We start from the raw sequence: 19,171 nt of genomic DNA, 5'->3' as shown, positions 1-19,171 counted from the left end.
ATAAAGTTTTTGTAACATGCTTTGGACAGTTTGCTTTTTTTGTCTGGATAAATTAGACACATGTCAAGACATCAAGGACAATAAATATTACCAGTGCTTTGTTTCCTTAGTGTAAAGGTCTTCTCTTAGATTCTGGCCTCGATTTTGCTCTTTGTGCAACTTTTCGCTAAATGCACAGTAACTACACAACCACAACATGGTGAAAAGGATAAATTGTGTACTGCAAGAAATTCTGAAACTCTCCTCCCCCCCCCCCCCCCCCCCCTTACTTTTTTTTTAGTTATCAGTAAGGGTCAACAATTAAAAAAGGTTGCCATCTTTATTAACTTTTTAAATACTAGTATAAAAATATTTAGCGATTACAACATAATATACAAGTGCAACAAGTGTTCTACAGTAAAACTTCAGTCTTCCCAGTTATCGTCCTCCACCTCTTCCTCATCTGGAAAATATATATAAAAAAAAGTTTTAATATAGTATTCAATAAAAAAGACATTTTACTTTTATGGTACACTAATAACACCCGTTTCTGTGGTAGGTGGTGCAGGGGTCCAGGTTGTCAGCCCTCAGACATTTGTCATTCCACACACTTCAGAAACCTATTCTGTTGTGTTGAACATACATAGTCTTTGATGAGGAAGGGGGTGTTCTGGGCTTAGGAATCAATTTGGTGATCCTACTAACCAAAATCAGGGAAGGATAATCACTGACTAGGATTTCCACCTGACTAAGCCCGGAAGTAGGATCCGCTATTCTGCTCCAACCTGTTGCCTGCAGCTCAGACACTATGGGAGATAGTTATTGTGAGGCTGTGTGCAGTCATTCCTCCAGCCTTTTTTGCACTGCGTTTTGACCTGTGTGAATTTTTTTGGCCCCTTTGGCGGTTTTCCTTTGTTTTTCCCCCTCTTCAAGATTTGAAGGAAAAAAAAAAAAAAAAAAAAAAGCAGAGATGTCTTTAAAAGAAGATTTTAACGAAATTTTTATACGTTTTTAATAAAGTGTGTTTCACTTAGATTTTTTTAGATAGTACTACTACTACTCCCAGCATGGAACAGACTGTTTCATGATGGGAGTAGTAGTACCTGTACTAATAGAAAGATCGCCCCTGGTGTCACTACTGACACCGACTAGAACATCACTCATTCATATTTTCCGCCCAGAGTGGGGATTGGATGGATGGTGGCAGCAAACCACAGCTCTCAGAGGGAAATATGAATCAGCGATGTTCTATTCGCATCACTGGCCGGAGTATAGCGCAGGAGAAAGCTGCTCCGCGTCTCTGCAATAGATAGGACGATCACAGCTGGTGTCAGTGACATCCGCTGTGATCTTTCTTTACCTGCAGGTACTACTACTCTCAAAATGGAGCACTCTGCTCCATGCTGGGAGCTGTAGTACCTGCATTAATAGACAGATCGCAGCTAGTGTAACTTCTGACACCTGACTATTAATGCAGGTACTACAGCTCCCAGCATGGAGCAGAGTGTGCTCCATTTTTTGGGTGTAGTACTCGCAGTTGAGGACAGATCACATGGGGTGTCACTCCTGACACCCGCTTTGATCCTCCTGTATAATGTATAGATGCGGCCGGCCGCTCTTCTATGGTCGCCTGCACTGACGTGTATACATATATACACACACACACGCCACTTATATTTCACACAGAGAGGCTGGATGCATCTATACATTATACAGAAGGATCACACCCACACACTACATTTTTATTATTGTCGACTACATTTTTATTGCCCTGCCCACCCACAAATTGATCCCCGTTTAAAATTCAAAAATTTCTTATGAAAAATATTGTTAAGTGATTTTTCCATCACTACTGTATCTTTGATTTTTTTAATTGTACCCTACAAAATTTTAATAGAAATATATATCTCCACCACTTTTTTTTGATCGCTAAAGACCAAAAATAGAATAGAAACCGCCAGCAAAAGTGCTAAAGTTTAAAACATGGCGTTTTTGCTCTCCCATAGACTTCTATGGGAGGAAAACGCCATGATTTCTGTGCAAAAAAGGCCAAACTAGGTTTTGGTGGGCGTTTGGAAAAACCAGCCTAGTAAAAGCAAGTAAAAGCCAAATTGAAAAACACCAAGTGGATCTGGCATTTTCCAGTTTACTATTGGCTTGCAGTTACCATCTGGACGCAGCGTTTTTTCAGTGAAAAACCGCCCTGTGGGAAAATTGTTTTTTTTTTTTTTTAACAGCGCTTTTGCAAAAAAAATAAAAATAAATAAAAAAAATTCCTCTGTGGAATTCCAGCCTAAGCAACGTTTCAGCCAGCTCAAGCTTTAAAGCCAGATGAGCTGGCTGAGACGTTCCTTACAGACACTTGATTTTTTTCATGGAATAAGCTACCATTTTATTTTTGGAGAAATGTGTGCTGCGGATTCATGACTTTATCTATATATATTTATGGCGTGTCTTTAGGAACATGGCCTCCACATTTACCAAAATGTTCCTCCAGTAAACAGGTATGAAAGCAGCGACAGATACAACAAGTTCAATGTTACTCCAGTGTAGATATGCCTACATACCTGAGGAGTGCAATGCCTTGTGCCTTTTCTTCATGACATCCATTAACGCTGTGACTATGTGAGAACATTCTGTATTCTCAACTTTCACAGTTTGAGTCACCTAAAGAGATAGAAGTAAAAAAATAAAAATTAAAGGGATTAGACACATCTGGAAGGCAAGATAAAAATTACATTACATTATATTATATTTAAAACCATTATGATGCCACCATATTCATGAAACTTATTCACCCAAAACCTAAATCTAGACTGGTTTTTATTTTAAGTTAAGAAAACAGAACCAAATAGGACCCATTGTAATGCTAGGAGAAGGTTCCCAGCTCATATAGGATGAAAGCCATAACTTCGTTTTTGTTGCAGCTCTACGAGAGGCTTTTTGTAATAAAAGTATGGGTGACTGCTTGAAATCGCCAGGTCAAAATTAGGAATTTGCTTCCACAGAAGCTGCTATTGACATAATATGTTGAGGTCCATTACTGTAGACTTTCACAAGTGAGGATGCAGGAACCACTCCGAAGTCCACTCTATTACCACATCGTACATTTATGACACATGCGAGTAGAACGTCCCGCCTGTGGCATTCATGTTCAGATGTTGCAAAAGGGAAGCACCCATTACGATAGAAGAATATAGTGTAGCAAGTTATAGTTAACATTTATCAACACTCTGGAGTGTATGATACTTTGGCATTTTAGCCTAATTTTCTTAATTGTGTACATGCACCTACTACAAATTCAAAAAACGCCACTTACAGATTTCAGCTGGATGCCCTGCTTGATCTGGTCCAAGAACATAGCAGGATTAGTCTGGTGTTCTGGTTCTTTAGTGGAGGCCACAGTGTTGTGCGGAATGAGTGAGCACTCAGATCTATTAGATGGTAGATCCTCAGACTGTTTGTTAAAGTTGAGTGGGGGAGGGGATGGAGGTAGTGGGATAGCAGCACATTTAGTCAGACATTCATTGAAGTAACATGAAGTAATGGTTCCCGAGTTATCAGCTTGCGGAAAAGGTGGAGGCGATGGAACATCCCCAAGTTTAATAGTTGGCTCAATGCTTGGGATGGATGAAGGGTAATGTGCAGGTACGCATTTGGTTATATTTGAAGAGCTATCAGAGTGAGGAAGAGACGGAGGTGAGGACACCATGTTTATTTTAGAGTCAGGACAGGAATGGTCTGGAATAGATGGTGGAAGAGGAAGACTATCAGTTTCTGAAGTAACAGCTTTTGCAACCAGAAGTAGAGTAGGTGGTGGTTTCATGGAGCTTTTAGTAGAGAGAAGATTCAGAGGGAGATATTCTTTCTTTGAACGATGACCTGCAGGAAGGTCAGCTGCTGGAGAAAAGCTTTGAGACAACTCATTCAGATAAGGAGGCATCGGAGGAGGAGGTCTCATCGATGGGAAGTGGCAAGTTGGAAGAGGTTGCGTCAGCGGCGGAACTTTACTTACAGATGGAGGGTGGTATAAGTGAGAGCCACGTGCCAAGATTGCTGCAATTTTGGCAACATGGGGAGAATCCTGTTCAAGACCGTGTTGTCTTTTTGATGGCGTTAAGCTTGAAGAAGACAAAGAACGAAGTCTAGTACGTGTGCTTGGCTTCTCCACAGATGCTGAATTAAAAAGAACAAAATGCTTAGTAATCTACAGATGATTGTTGGGGTCATTGTGGATAAAATCAAAACTGTATTGGATTCTGAAATTTGTTGGGGTACATACTCATTCGCCTTGTCTGCTTCCTTACAGCCTCCATGCTGCCTGCCTTTTCTAGCACAGAAAATATTCTATTTGCAGCTTCACGGTCTTGAAGGTGCTCCTCTTTGACACCTGCCATGTTGAACAACCTTTTCAAGTCCATTTCTGAACTATCCTGAAAATAAGGAACCAAGGAAAAGCAGAGCAAAAATTTACCTTCAAAACATGCAAAAGGAAGCATTAAGTTGAGACACTTACCATACCATGAATATTTGATATTTGCTCATTTTTGTCATAGAAGTAATTCTGAACCAAGGTTTCTTTAGGCCAAAAACCTTATGCCTAAATGGAACCTGTCACCATGAAAGAGCTATGAAGTTTATTGGCATCATGTTCTTGAGCAGGGAGAGCTGAACAGATTTATATCTTCTTTTGTAAGAAAATATGCCTGTGACTTAAGATTTCTGCTCTTTCTATTCTTGGTAATCCAGTAGACCGTGAAGGTCCGCCCACTGGACTCCTAAGCATGAAGAGTTGAGAGATTGCATGCAATTAACGACAAGTTATACTTAATCTTTCCCCACAAAGATGTCAATCTGCTCAGCTCCTCCTGCTCTATAACATGATGTTGTGAGATCAGACTACACGCACAATGTGACAGGCTCCCTTTAAAATTACAAAGTTAATCACTGTGCTGCACATAAGGGGTACTCACTGCACATAAGATGGGGCATAACATGCAATACTCAGATTTATAACCCATTATAGATTCTCAGTGATCACCCAACTATTAAAACAGCCTAACACAGGTTAACAGGAAAAAACAAAAACCACTTACATCAAAACGAGGCACGGCATTAAATCCCACATGAGTGACATGTCTGTGGAGAGAAAAATAAGTTCTGTGTCTGTTCTTTCTAGGAAATTTAACAATTGGATTGTTTTCTTCATGAAAGATTTTCCCCAATTACAGAGGCACTTCTAGGGATCAGAATGATAATTTGGCTGTACTACCAGTCAATGCGAAACTAACAGTGTCAGGTGCACTGTGGATGTATATAGTGCACCTTTTGACACTTGCTACAGTTGTTCACCTCCTTGGCCTTCAAGATCCTAACAGAAACCCACAATTTCAGTGCATTCCCTGATGGTCATGTGATCCAGCTCCTTATTGCTATAGGGTAGACCTGTAGGTCAGTTATCTTAAGTGATCTCTATATTGTGCACACACACACACACACTTTTTAATATGACTCCTTAAATAGCAAATGCCTTTAAAGCAAAGTTTTTGTCTCCCTCTCCCACCCCCCCCCCCCACCCCCTTTTTTTTGGCAACACCCCTTAAATTGTAGACACCACTTTGCACAGCATGAATATAACCCAAGACATCATTCACATGACAGAATTTACATTCAATGGGCAGCAAGCTAGGCTGGAAAACCCGCTGTCTCCATAGACGGCAGTGCATTTCTGAGCAGATTCTGCAGAAGGAAATTCTGTTGCAGCAGACATTCTAAGCTGAATTTTTTTTTTAGATGGATCCATTATGTGAAGGAGGCATAGCGTTTTTTTGTAGAACCACCTCTCCTATATCGGACACAACTGTCCCAGATAGGGACTAATCTAGAAGCACAGGATGCTTCTGATAAATTCACTATCCCTCGCAATAAATTTTAAGATTGCCATTTACGAAGTCCATTACTAGATTCCAACTTATTTGAGGCAATAAAGCACATAGACGGTGTATAATATCTAGGACCCACTAGGCCATGGACAGAAAGAAGTGCTTAGACTAATACATAGTATGTGTTGAGGACACGTTCTCACAAAAGACTGGTCTTTAAATCACCAAGGGCCTGAGTAGCTTAATAGCTTGATTACACTGTATAACCTACTTGAAGCAGGTGGGTGAGCCGATGTCTGATTTGTTCAGCTTCGCTCTTTGAGCTCGTCCTGTATGAGGCTCCTTTCGGGTGTAATAATTCGAACCATCGTCTGTTTTGGCCTGGGATGCATGAAATTTAGAGCCTGTGGAGGGGTAATTGAAATATTATACTACACAGAGTGTTCACATGAGAAGTGATGAACTTCAAATTCTATGTATGTGTATATACACACACACACAGTATATACACAAACAATCTGAAATTACTCTCTCAAAGGCCAAACCAGTCAGCACCACCGTATTACAGCTCCATATACCCAGTATAAGGCCTCTATCATGGACATAGGTGTATCAGCAGCGATACACACATACAGAGACCGAGCATACAATGCAAAACCACAAAAAGGAATAAGATAGTGATATGGTCTGTGGCCTGAAGTCTGAACTCCCCCTGGATCCATCCGCCATGTGGTTTTAATCTGAAATTATTAATGCAAAATATAAGGAAACAAAAACTAAGGACCATACCCAATTTATTCCTCCTAACCAACCCCCAACAAAAAAAAAACATCCTTCACTGGGTGGAGGAGCGCTGGACCAAGAACTGATGGAGTTCACAAACTGACAATGCAGGTATATACACATTTTTAAACTCCATGTGAACACAACCTATAGATAAACAAAAACTTTCAATCATTTTTTTTCTGCCTCTAAAAAAAAAAAAAAAAAAAAAAAAAAAAAATAAGGGGGTATAGCAGCACTCCGCAGCCTCAGTCAGTGAATAGACCAAAAACTGCACAATCATTTCTCCATTCAAACAAGAAACTTGAGATACCCAATAATTTTCAAGGGGGGTTTTAGTAGTCCGACCTAAAGCAATCAGTTATCACCTATCCTGGTCAAAATGTTGCCTGTACAACCCCTTTAGGCTAGGTTTCCACTTGGTTTTTTTTCTGGCAGTTTTTTGGAAAACTGCCACTGCAGTTTGTTGAGCCAAAGTCAGAAGTGGATCCATAAGGGAAGAGAAGTATAAGTCCTTCCTTTATATTTCCCATTCCTTTTGAATACACTTCTCGCTTTGGCTCAAAAACTGCAGTGGCAGTATTCCAAAAACTGCCACTGCATACATTATGCCATTGTATGAAGAAAACAACACCATACAGATCCTGCCCATACCCAGAGTTCACAAGCAAGTACAGTGACCCCCCCCCCCCCCCCAACCTACGATGGCCCTGACATACGATCATTTCAACATACGATGACCTCTCAGAGGCCATTGCATGTTGAAGCCAGCATCAACATACAATGTATTTGTATATCAGGGCCATCGCATAAACAGCTAGGCTATCCGGCAGCGCAGACTGCTTCAGCTGCCACCGGATGGCCGTTTTCGGTGCCCCGTGTGGTCCGCTGACGATCACTTACCTGTCCTCGGGGTTCCAGCGCGTCCTCTTTGGGATCCCCTGCATCATCAGCGCTCTCCATCGTCATCACGTCACTGCGCATGCCGTCCCATCATCCAATAGGAGCGGCGTGCATAGCAATGTGATGGCAGCGACGGAGAGCGAGGATGCCGGGGAAGCAGAGGCCTTGCCGGAGCGTCGACAGCGATGGAAGGAGACATCCAGGGCAGCGGTGACGGTCCTGAGTGGCGGGGACACACGAGTATAACCTCCAATACCAGTGGTCTTCAACCTGCGGACCTCCAGATGTTGCAAGACTACAACTCCCAGCATGCCCGGACAGCCGTTGGCTGTCCGGGCATGCTGGGTGTTGTAGTTTTGCAACATCTGGAGGTCCGCAGGTCGTAGACCACTGTCCTATACTTTACATTGCACAGATCCCTCAACATACGATGGTTTCAACAAACAATGGTCCATTTGGAACAGATTACCATCGTATATTGAGGGACCACTGTAATTAGTTAAAACAAAAAAAATTGCACATGTATTAATTGATGAAAAAAATATATATATACAGTTATTAATTCCTACAAAGTTTCACTTGTCTATTATACTTTCCAGCATGATAGTTTACCCCATACTCACCAATAATATTAAAAAGCGCCATAATCCCCCAATAGCAGGGAATACAGAATCAGTGCACTGTCTGGGGTGAGTGCACGGTGTTATATACTGGGCCACTCAATCCACCAAGCAGCTATTAGCTGGGATAATCCTCACCTGGGTAGGAAGTAGCTGCTGGAGCTCAGTGTCCTATCATAGATCTTCATGGAATTGGGTCATCCAGGGCTTGTTTTGGCTGGTGTCTCACTCTGTGGGAGATCAAACTGTGCCCTGCAGTGAGTCGAGTTTTCGAATAACTGAGGATACGATTACACTACGTTCTGTCCCAGTCAATCGTATCCGTCGGCATCCCACCAAAAACAAGATGCCGACTTATGTTCACACTGAAGGTTTGGAGAGGAATTTCCGCGAGTAATTCGCTTATTCCTCTCCAATTCATTCAGCAGTGAAAAACCCCATAGTTTGAAATAAAATTTCTGCTCCTCAGTTCACACTGAGGAATTTCCGCTAGCGCAATTCTGTCACTAAATTCCGTTCCGCATGAAGAATGAACGTGTTCTTTCTTCATGCGGAATTTGCGTCCTAACCCCATAGAACTCAATGTAATTTTTTTTTTCAGTCCACCACACTTTCGTGCGGAATTCATGCGGAAATTGCGCGGATTTTGCATGGAATTCCCGTGGAATTCCAGCAGAATACGCGCAAAAATAATATATATTTTTTAACAATGTCTCCTATGCCGCGCTGAATTCTGCACTGATTTCTGTGCGGAATTCCGCGCAGATTCCGCGCGAAAAAAAACTGTCATTTCTGAGCGGATTTTTTCAGCGAGAATTCCGTGCAAACATTAATCAGTGTGAACATACGGGTTCATTCACATGACTTTTTATTACATACGGTTGACGTATACATTTTCAATGTGTAAACCGCATACAACCGTACTGAAAACGTATTCATTAACATTCCATACAAAAATGTACACAACGAGATGTATCCGGTTGTGTATACGGTTTTGGCCACGGTTCTGTTCTGTTTCTTAAACGTTACTCTACAGCCATCCGGGACTCTTGCAGTGCTGCAGGACTACTATTACTCCCATCATGGAACAGAGTCTGTTCCATGATGGGAGTAGTAGTACAAAGCAGAGGGACTGATCGCATCGAATCTTACTTTTGAGACCCGCTACGATCGTAACTTATAAAGCAGGGAAGCGACGGCATGCCGTGCCACTCCCCGCCCCTTTGAGGTGTATAAAAACTCAGCACTTCAAATTCATATTCCCCCCGACAGGAGCCCTGAACGGCCGACACTGACTGGCCATTCAGGGCTCTAGGCAGGGTATTTGAAATTATACATTGATGTTCATTCAATCAACAGGGAGCAGGGCGGCCGGGGAACGGAGCAATGATGCCCGCTTCCCCGCCAGGAGCCGACCGTCCTACTACTGCTCCCATCAAGGAACAGAGTCTGTCCCATGATGGGAGCAGTAGTAGGATGTCCAAAGGCTGTCCGGGCATGCTGGGATTTGTAGTTTTGCAACACAATCTGGGAAACACTAAAACTACGAGTAGGTTTATACTATGTTCGTGTCCCCGTGTTACGCCGAGCGCTCCGGGTCCCCGCTCCTCCCCGGAGCGCTCGCAACATCCTCGCTACGGCAGCGCCCCGGTCAGACCCACTGACCGGGTGCGCTGCGATACCGCCTCCAGCCAGGATGCGATTCGCGATGCGGGTGGCGCCCGCTCGCGATGCGCACCCCGGCTTCCGTACCTGACTCGCTCTCCCTCGGTCCTGTCCCGGCGCGCGCGGCCCCGCTCCCTAGGGCGCGCGCGCGCCGTGTCTCTGCGATTTAAAGGGCCACTGCGCCACTGATTGGCGCAGTGGTTCCAATTAGTGTCTTCACCTGTGCACTCCCTATATCTACCTCACTTCCCCTGCACTCCCTCGCCGGATCTTGTTGCCCTTGTGCCTAGTGAAAGCGTTCCCTTGTGTGTTCCTAGCCTGTGTTCCAGACCTCCTGCCGTTGCCCCTGACTACGATCCTTGCTGCCTGCCCCGACCTTCTGCTACGTCCGACCTTGCTTCTGTCTACTCCCTTGTACCGCGCCTATCTTCAGCAGTCAGAGAGGTTGAGCCGTTGCTAGTGGATACGACCTGGTCACTACCGCCGCAGCAAGACCATCCCGCTTTGCGGCGGGCTCTGGTGAATACCAGTAGTGACTTAGAACCGGTCCACTAGCACGGTCCACGCCAATCCCTCTCTGGCACAGAGGATCCACCTCCTGCCAGCCGGCATCGTGACAGTAGATCCGGCCATGGATCCCGCTGAAGTACCTCTGCCAGTTGTCGCTGACCTCACCACGGTGGTCGCCCAGCAGTCACAACAGTTAGCGCAACAAGGCCACCAGCTGTCTCAACTGACCGTGATGCTACAGCAGCTACTACCACAGCTTCAGCAATCATCTCCTCCGCCAGCTCCTGCACCTCCTCCGCAGCGAGTGGCCGCTTCAGGCCTACGACTATCCTTGCCGGATAAATTTGATGGGGACTCTAAGTTTTGCCGTGGCTTTCTTTCACAATGTTCTCTGCACTTGGAGATGATGTCGGACCAGTTTCCTACTGAAAGGTCTAAGGTGGCTTTCGTAGTCAGCCTTCTGTCTGGAAAAGCTCTGTCATGGGCCACACCGCTCTGGGACCGCAATGACCCCGTCACTGCCTCTGTACACTCCTTCTTCTCGGAAATTCGTAGTGTCTTTGAGGAACCTGCCCGAGCCTCCTCTGCTGAGACTGCCCTGCTGAACCTGGTCCAGGGTAATTCTTCCGTTGGCGAGTACGCCATACAATTCCGTACTCTTGCTTCTGAACTATCCTGGAATAATGAGGCCCTCTGCGCGACCTTTAAAAAAGGCCTATCCAGCAACATTAAAGATGTTCTGGCCGCACGAGAAATTCCTGCTAATCTACATGAACTCATTCATCTTGCCACTCGCATTGACATGCGTTTTTCCGAAAGGCGTCAGGAGCTCCGCCAGGATATGGACTTTGTTCGCACAAGGCATTTTTTCTCCCCGGCTCCTCTCTCCTCTGGTCCTCTGCAATCCGTTCCTGTGCCTCCCGCCGTGGAGGCTATGCAAGTTGACCGGTCTCGCCTGACACCTCAAGAGAGGACACGACGCCGCATGGAGAATCTCTGCCTGTACTGTGCCGGTACCGAACACTTCCTGAAGGATTGTCCTATCCGTCCTCCCCGCCTGGAAAGACGCACGCAGACTCCGCACAAAAGTGAGACAGTCCTTGATGTCTACTCTGCTTCTCCACGTCTTACTGTGCCTGTGCGGATATCTGCATCTACCTTCTCCTTCTCTACTATGGCCTTCTTGGATTCCGGATCTGCAGGAAACTTTATTTTGGCCTCTCTCATCAACAGGTTCAACATCCCGGTAACCAGTCTCGCCAGGCCCCTCTACATCAATTGTGTTAACAATGAAAGATTGGACTGTACCATACGTTACCGCACGGAGCCCCTTCTAATGTGCATCGGACCTCATCAAGAAAAAATTGAGTTCTTGGTCCTCCCCAATTGCACTTCCGAAATTCTCCTTGGACTACCGTGGCTCCAACCTCCTCCCGGGTACTACCCCACCCCGGGGCAGAATTTATCCTCTGTCCGCCCCAGAGACTCTTGCTATGTCTGAGTACATCCAGGAAAATTTAAAAAAGGGGTTTATCCGCAAATCCTCCTCTCCTGCCGGAGCTGGATTTTTCTTTGTGTCCAAAAAAGATGGCTCCCTACGTCCTTGCATTGACTACCGCGGACTTAATAAAATCACGGTAAAGAACCGCTACCCTCTACCTCTTATCTCTGAACTCTTTGATCGCCTCCAAGGTGCCCACATCTTTACCAAACTGGACTTAAGAGGTGCTTATAATCTCATCTGCATCAGGGAGGGGGGCGAATGGAAAACGGCATTTAACACTAGAGATGGACACTTTGAGTATCTGGTCATGCCCTTTGGCCTGTGCAACGCCCCTGCCGTCTTCCAAGACTTTGTTAATGAAATTTTTCGTGATCTCTTATTTTCCTGTGTTGTTGTGTATCTGGACGATATTCTGATTTTTTCTGCCAACCTAGAAGAACACCGCCAGCATGTCCGCATGGTTCTTCAGAGACTTCGAGACAACCAACTTTATGCCAAAATGGAGAAATGTCTGTTTGAATGTCAATCTCTTCCTTTCCTAGGATACTTGGTCTCTGGCCAGGGACTACAAATGGACCCAGACAAACTCTCTGCCGTCTTAGATTGGCCACGTCCCTCCGGACTCCGTGCTATCCAACGTTTTTTGGGGTTCGCCAATTATTACAGACAATTTATTCCACATTTTTCCACCATTGTGGCTCCTATCGTGGCTTTAACCAAGAAGAACGCCAATCCTAAGTCATGGCCTCCTCAAGCGGAAGACGCCTTTAAACAGCTCAAGTCTGCCTTTTCTTCTGCTCCCGTGCTCTCCAGACCTGACCCATCTAAACCCTTCCTATTGGAGGTTGATGCCTCCTCAGTAGGAGCTGGAGCAGTTCTTCTACAAAAAAATTCTTCTGGGCATGCTGTTACTTGTGGTTTTTTTTCTAGGACCTTCTCTCCGGCGGAGAGGAACTACTCCATCGGGGATCGAGAGCTACTGGCCATTAAATTAGCACTTGAGGAATGGAGGCATCTGCTGGAGGGATCAAAATTTCCAGTTATTATTTACACCGATCACAAGAATCTCTCCTATCTTCAGTCTGCCCAACGGCTGAATCCTCGCCAGGCCAGGTGGTCTCTGTTCTTTGCCCGGTTTAATTTTGAAATTCACTTTCGCCCTGCCGATAAGAACATTAGGGCCGATGCTCTCTCTCGTTCCTCGGATGCCTCGGAAGTAGAGCTCTCTCCACAACACATCATTCCTCCTGACTGCCTGATCTCCACTTCTTCAGCCTCCATCAGGCAAACTCCTCCAGGGAAGACCTTCGTTTCTCCACGCCAACGCCTCGGAATCCTCAAATGGGGTCACTCCTCCCATCTCGCAGGCCATGCGGGCATCAAGAAATCCTTGCAACTCATCTCTCGTTTCTATTGGTGGCCGACTCTGGAAACGGATGTTGTTGATTTTGTGCGGGCCTGTACTGTCTGTGCCCGGGATAAGACTCCTCGCCAGAAGCCTGCTGGTCTTCTTCATCCTCTGCCTGTCCCCGAACAGCCTTGGTCTCTGATTGGTATGGACTTTATTACAGACTTACCCCCATCCCGTGGCAACACTGTTGTTTGGATGGTCGTTGATCGATTTTCCAAGATGGCACATTTTATTCCTCTTCCTGGTCTTCCTTCAGCGCCTCAGTTGGCAAAACAATTTTTTGTACACATTTTTCGTCTTCACGGGTTGCCCACGCAGATCGTCTCGGATAGAGACGTCCAATTCGTGTCAAAATTCTGGAGGGCTCTCTGTAAACAACTCAAGATTAAATTAAACTTTTCTTCTGCTTATCATCCTCAATCCAATGGGCAAGTAGAAAGAATTAACCAGGTCCTGGGTGATTATTTACGGCATTTTGTTTCCTCCCGCCAGGATGACTGGGCAGATCTTCTTCCATGGGCCGAATTCTCGTACAACTTCAGAGTCTCTGAATCTTCTTCCAAATCCCCATTTTTCGTGGTGTACGGCCGTCACCCTCTTCCCCCCCTCTCTACTCCCTTGCCCTCTGGTTTGCCCGCTGTGGATGAAATAACTCGTGATCTTTCCACCATATGGAAAGAGACCCAAAATTCTCTCTTACAGGCTTCATCACGCATGAAGAAGTTTGCTGATAAGAAAAGAAGAGCTCCCCTCATTTTTTCTCCCGGAGACAAGGTATGGCTCTCCGCTAAATATGTCCGCTTCCGTGTTCCCAGCTACAAATTGGGACCACGCTATCTTGGTCCTTTCAAGATCTTGTGCCAAATTAATCCTGTCTCTTACAAACTTCTTCTTCCTCCTTCTCTTCGTATTCCTAATGCCTTTCATGTCTCTCTTCTTAAACCACTCGTCATCAACCGTTTCTCTCCCAAACTTATTTCTCCTACTCCTGTCTCCGGTTCTTCAGACATCTTCCCCGTAAAGGAGATACTAGCCTCCAAAAAGGTCAGAGGAAAAACTTTTTTTTTAGTGGACTGGGAGGGCTGTGGCCCTGAAGAGAGATCCTGGGAACCTGAGGACAATATCCTAGATAAAAGTCTGGTCCTCAGGTTCTCAGGCTCTAAGAAGAGGGGGAGACCCAAGGGGGGGGGTACTGTTACGCCGAGCGCTCCGGGTCCCCGCTCCTCCCCGGAGCGCTCGCAACATCCTCGCTACGGCAGCGCCCCGGTCAGACCCACTGACCGGGTGCGCTGCGATACCGCCTCCAGCCGGGATGCGATTCGCGATGCGGGTGGCGCCCGCTCGCGATGCGCACCCCGGCTTCCGTACCTGACTCGCTCTCCCTCGGTCCTGTCCCGGCGCGCGCGGCCCCGCTCCCTAGGGCATGCGCGCGCCGGGTCTCTGCGATTTAAAGGGCCACTGCGCCACTGATTGGCGCAGTGGTTCCAATTAGTGTCTTCACCTGTGCACTCCCTATATCTACCTCACTTCCCCTGCACTCCCTCGCCGGATCTTGTTGCCCTTGTGCCTAGTGAAAGCGTTCCCTTGTGTGTTCCTAGCCTGTGTTCCAGACCTCCTGCCGTTGCCCCTGACTACGATCCTTGCTGCCTGCCCCGACCTTCTGCTACGTCCGACCTTGCTTCTGTCTACTCCCTTGTACCGCGCCTATCTTCAGCAGTCAGAGAGGTTGAGCCGTTGCTAGTGGATACGACCTGGTCACTACCGCCGCAGCAAGACCATCCCGCTTTGCGGCGGGCTCTGGTGAATACCAGTAGTGACTTAGAACCGGTCCACTAGCACGGTCCACGCCAATCCCTCTCTGGCACAGAGGATCCACCTCCTGCCAGCCGGCATCGTGACACCCCGTTAGTCGTATCTATAACAGCATTCATCAGCATACTGTTTTCGGCAGGATGCCAACGGATTCGACTAATAGGTGCAATGAACGTAGCCTGAGGCTGGGTCCACACTTCGTTTTGCCTCTCATTAGATGTATCCAACAAAATAAGGATGCTTACGTATACTGTAACCGAGGGAAGCAGATGCCCTTCTTTTCAATGGGCCAAGGGAAGTCAACGTTAGGTCTATATGCTCTCTTTTCAGCTGATTCAAAAGCTTGTTCTGCTGCGCTATACAGTCCGCTGAAAATAGTGAATATTGCCCGAATTTTGGGTATGTTCAAGCCATTAAAATTAATGGTATCTACTGCCCTTAGTATACCTCAGCATCCCATTTTTGGTGAGATGCCACACAGATATGTATGACAGAAGCAATACACACTATGAACCTAGCCTTAATAACTGGCCACATGACTTTGTCAGTCATAGCACAGTATTAGGCTAGGGCTTCATGGCCACTTTGGGTACAACATGGATTGCGTGTCTCAAGATCGCCACGTCATGCTCACTAAATGGTGCTATATTACAGCTAATGTAAGTGAATTGGGTCACATTGCAACCAGCAAGTGGCTGCAACCTAAAAGTTTTCTGAAATCTAAAAAAAATGATTGGCAGCAGTCATGGCCACTTACATAAGCTGAGATTTAGCAAAAACTTAATTTTTCACGCTAAGGCTGGGTTCACACAAAGTAAAGTTTTCAGCTTGTATTGTATTTTACAGATTTACATTTACATAGAAAACCTAATGAAAAATAAATACTCTCTGATTTTTATGCAGTCTGAACCCAGCCTAAGGCTCAGTAAATTGGGATGCAACATACACTGTAACAGAAAGCAGCGGGTATCATTCATTTCAATGGCCCAAACGGAGTTGTGGTGTCCCAGCACCAAAGGCTGTCTAGTGGGGTAAAGATTGCCTCAGGCATCCCTGCTGTCTAAATGTTGGGCCCACTACTCTATTATTTAAGCAGTGTGTGCTGCTTCTAACCTTAAAGCTACATTCATCAGCCACTACAACTCCCAGCAAGGCTACAGGCTCCCCGGGTTCCACTCTGCCCATCCCTCTGCACAGAAGTCTGTATTGTTTAAGTCCTGCTACCTCCAGCAAAGTAAAGAGACAGTTATCCGTAACCTGGCATCGGTGTATTTATTATCATGTGCCTGGCCCAGGAGAAGCAGTGATATCTTCAGACCGTGTAGGTTAATGGTGCCCTGGCGTCACAAACATATCCAAACACCCTGCACACAGTACCAGTACCCCCTAAATGGGTGTCACAGAGTAAACTAGTGACACAGCTTGGGATGTACCTGCTATTTTTTGTAGACCCAGAAGTTCAGTCTGCTGCATTGTCCAGTCAGCTTAAAATAGCGCACATGTTCCGAACTGAGTACATGGGTGACTCCATGCTGTCCACTGAAATGAGGGTCATCTGTTGCCCTCCATTACAGTATATGTCTGACGAAAGCACTAACGAAGTGTGAACTAAAAATACAACAAAAACGTACAGTGTGAACACAGCCTAAGTGTATGGCCACATGCTGCTGATTTTCTGATGGGGGAGAGGGTAAAATATGCAGTGACAATTCCATACACCAGTGTTTCCCAAGCAGGGTGCCTCCAGCTGTTTCAAAACTACAACTTCCAGCATGCCCAGACAGCCTTAGCTGATCTGATAAAATCATTGACAAGCTGCGGATATACTGTACAATCCACATTGCAGGTCGGGATCTACTACAGATTTGCTTGTACAAGGCTAAGATTCCACTTGTTTTTTTTTTTCTGGCAGTTTTTGGATATCTGCCGCTGCAGTTTTTGAGCCAAAGCCAGAAGTGTATTCAAAAGGAATAGGACATATAAAGGAAGAACTTACACTTCTCCTCCCTTATGGATCCACTTCTGACTTTGGCTCAAAAACTGCATTTGGCTCAAAAACTGTATTCCAAAAACTGCCAGAAAAAAAAAAAAAAACAAGTGGAAACTTAGCCTAAACACTGCAGATTTTCTACATGGAAATTCCCTGCGGAAAAATCTCTTGCATTTCCACCTTGTTTTGACCTTTTCCTAAAGGTACAGTATACGCATATGGGGTATTGTTACAATACCTAAATAATGTACTGTGAAAGACACAGAAGAAAGAGGGTAGCTTCAGATCTTCAGATTTATGTCACCTATTTGACTAGAAGAGTCAGAGTTTTTATTATTTTTTTTTTCCGGTTAGGTTTCCAAATAGTTTTTTTTTCTGGCATTTTTTAGAATACTGCCACCGCAGTTTGTGAACCAAAGTCAGAAGTGGATCCAGTAGGAAGGAGAATTGTAAGTCCTTCCTTTATATTTCCCTTTCCTTTTGAATACACTTCCGGATTTGGCCCAAAAACTGCAGTGGAAGTATTGCAAAAAAACACACCAGAAAAAACCCTGTGGGTCGAATATTAGCCCCATTCAATGGTGCTAGTGACTTCTATTTCCTTATGTGCTTTCTACAAGGAATAGACTCAGAATAAGTGAAATGTCACTTATTCTGGAGTATTTAAAGGGGTATTCCAGTCAAAAAAAAATTTTTCATATCAACTGGCTCCAGAAAGTTAAACAGATTTGTAAATTACTTCTATTAAAAAAAATCTTAATCCTTCCAGTACCTATCAGCTGCTGAAGTTGAGTTGTTGTTTTTTTCTTTCTGACATCAGTGCTCTCTGCTGACACCTCTGTCTGTCTCAGGAACTGTCCAGAGTAACAGCAAATACCCATAGCAAACCTCTCCTGCTCTGTGCAGTTCCCGAGACAGACAGAGGTGTCAGCAGAGAGCACTGTGGTCAGACAGAAAAGAACAACTCAATGGGGAAGATTGATCAAATCTTGTCCAGAGGGAAAGTTGCTGAGTTGCCCATAGAAACCAATCAGATCGCTTCTTTCATTTTTAACAAGGCCTGTGAAAAATGAAAGAAACGATCTGATTGGTTGCTATGGGCAACTCAGCAACTTTTCCTCTGGACAGGTTTTGATAAATCTTCCCCAATGTCAGCAGCTGATAAGTACTGGTAGGATTAAGATTTTTTAATAGAAGTAATTTACAAATCTGTTTAACTTTCTGGAGCCAGTTAATATGAAAAAAAAAATAAAAATAGTTTTTCACCGAAATTCCCCTTTAGGGTCTATTCACACATGCAGTATTCTGTGCAGATTTGATACGCAGGATTTTCTGCTGCAGATTTCAATGTAAACTGAATGACTGACCACAGCTTGAAATCCTGCGCATCAAATCTGCACAGAATACTGTACCCAGCAAATGGAAAATAAGAGAATAAACAGTCATAAAGCCAATAGGGATATAATTGTAGTACATATAGGAGCATAAAGCCAATAGGGATATAATTGTAGAACAGATAGGAGCATAAAGCCAATAGGGATATAATTGTAGTACAGATAGGAGCATAAAGCCAATAGGGATATAATTGTAGTACAGATAGGAGCATAAAGCCAATAGGGATATAATTGTAGTACAGATAGGAGCATAAAGCCAATAGGGATATAATTGTAGTACAGATAGGAGCATAAAGCCAATAGGGATATAATTGTAGTACAGATAGGAGCATAAAGCCAATAGGGATATAATTGTAGTACAGATAGGAGCATAAAGCCAATAGGGATATAATTGTAGTACAGATAGGAGCATAAAGCCAATAGGGATATAATTGTAGTACAGATAGGAGCATAAAGCCAGTAGGGATATAATTGTAGTACAGATAGGAGCATATAGCAAATAGGGATATGATGGGCATCCAGGGATCAGTCCAGGGGGAACATGTATTATTGTTGCCTTTATGATGCTATTTTTTCTGACACCCTATTTTGTCTGTCGTGCATCGAATTTACTATGAAGGTGCACGGCCTTTATAAATATTGCGGCTTTTGGTTTTAACCTTCTGATTTTGCTGGCTCCAGCCACAATGAAAATGTTTCCTTGGCATGGAATGAATTT

General features: G+C 44.8%; 1 protein-coding gene across 2 annotated transcripts in view; it reads right to left on the bottom strand.

Moving 5' to 3' along the window:
• Positions 1-309: 309 nt before the first annotated feature.
• Positions 310-19,171, bottom strand: part of LOC130275735 (actin nucleation-promoting factor WASL-like) — a 139,104-nt gene continuing 120,242 nt past the window's right edge. For both annotated transcript variants that reach the window (XM_056524054.1, XM_056524053.1), the window contains exons 3-8: positions 6,133-6,265; positions 5,076-5,118; positions 4,262-4,412; positions 3,299-4,155; positions 2,547-2,646; positions 310-442 (exon numbers count right to left, since the gene is read on the bottom strand). In XM_056524054.1, coding sequence (XP_056380029.1) covers positions 405-442; positions 2,547-2,646; positions 3,299-4,155; positions 4,262-4,412; positions 5,076-5,118; positions 6,133-6,265 — 1,322 coding nt within the window. In that variant the 3' untranslated portion in view covers positions 310-404. The remainder of the gene's footprint in view (positions 443-2,546; positions 2,647-3,298; positions 4,156-4,261; positions 4,413-5,075; positions 5,119-6,132; positions 6,266-19,171) is intronic.

Source organism: Hyla sarda, chromosome 6, assembly GCF_029499605.1.
Source record: "Hyla sarda isolate aHylSar1 chromosome 6, aHylSar1.hap1, whole genome shotgun sequence".
Classification (NCBI taxonomy): domain Eukaryota; kingdom Metazoa; phylum Chordata; class Amphibia; order Anura; family Hylidae; genus Hyla; species Hyla sarda.
Note: the sequence above shows the minus strand (reverse complement) of the source record. Positions and strands in the feature narration are given on the sequence as shown.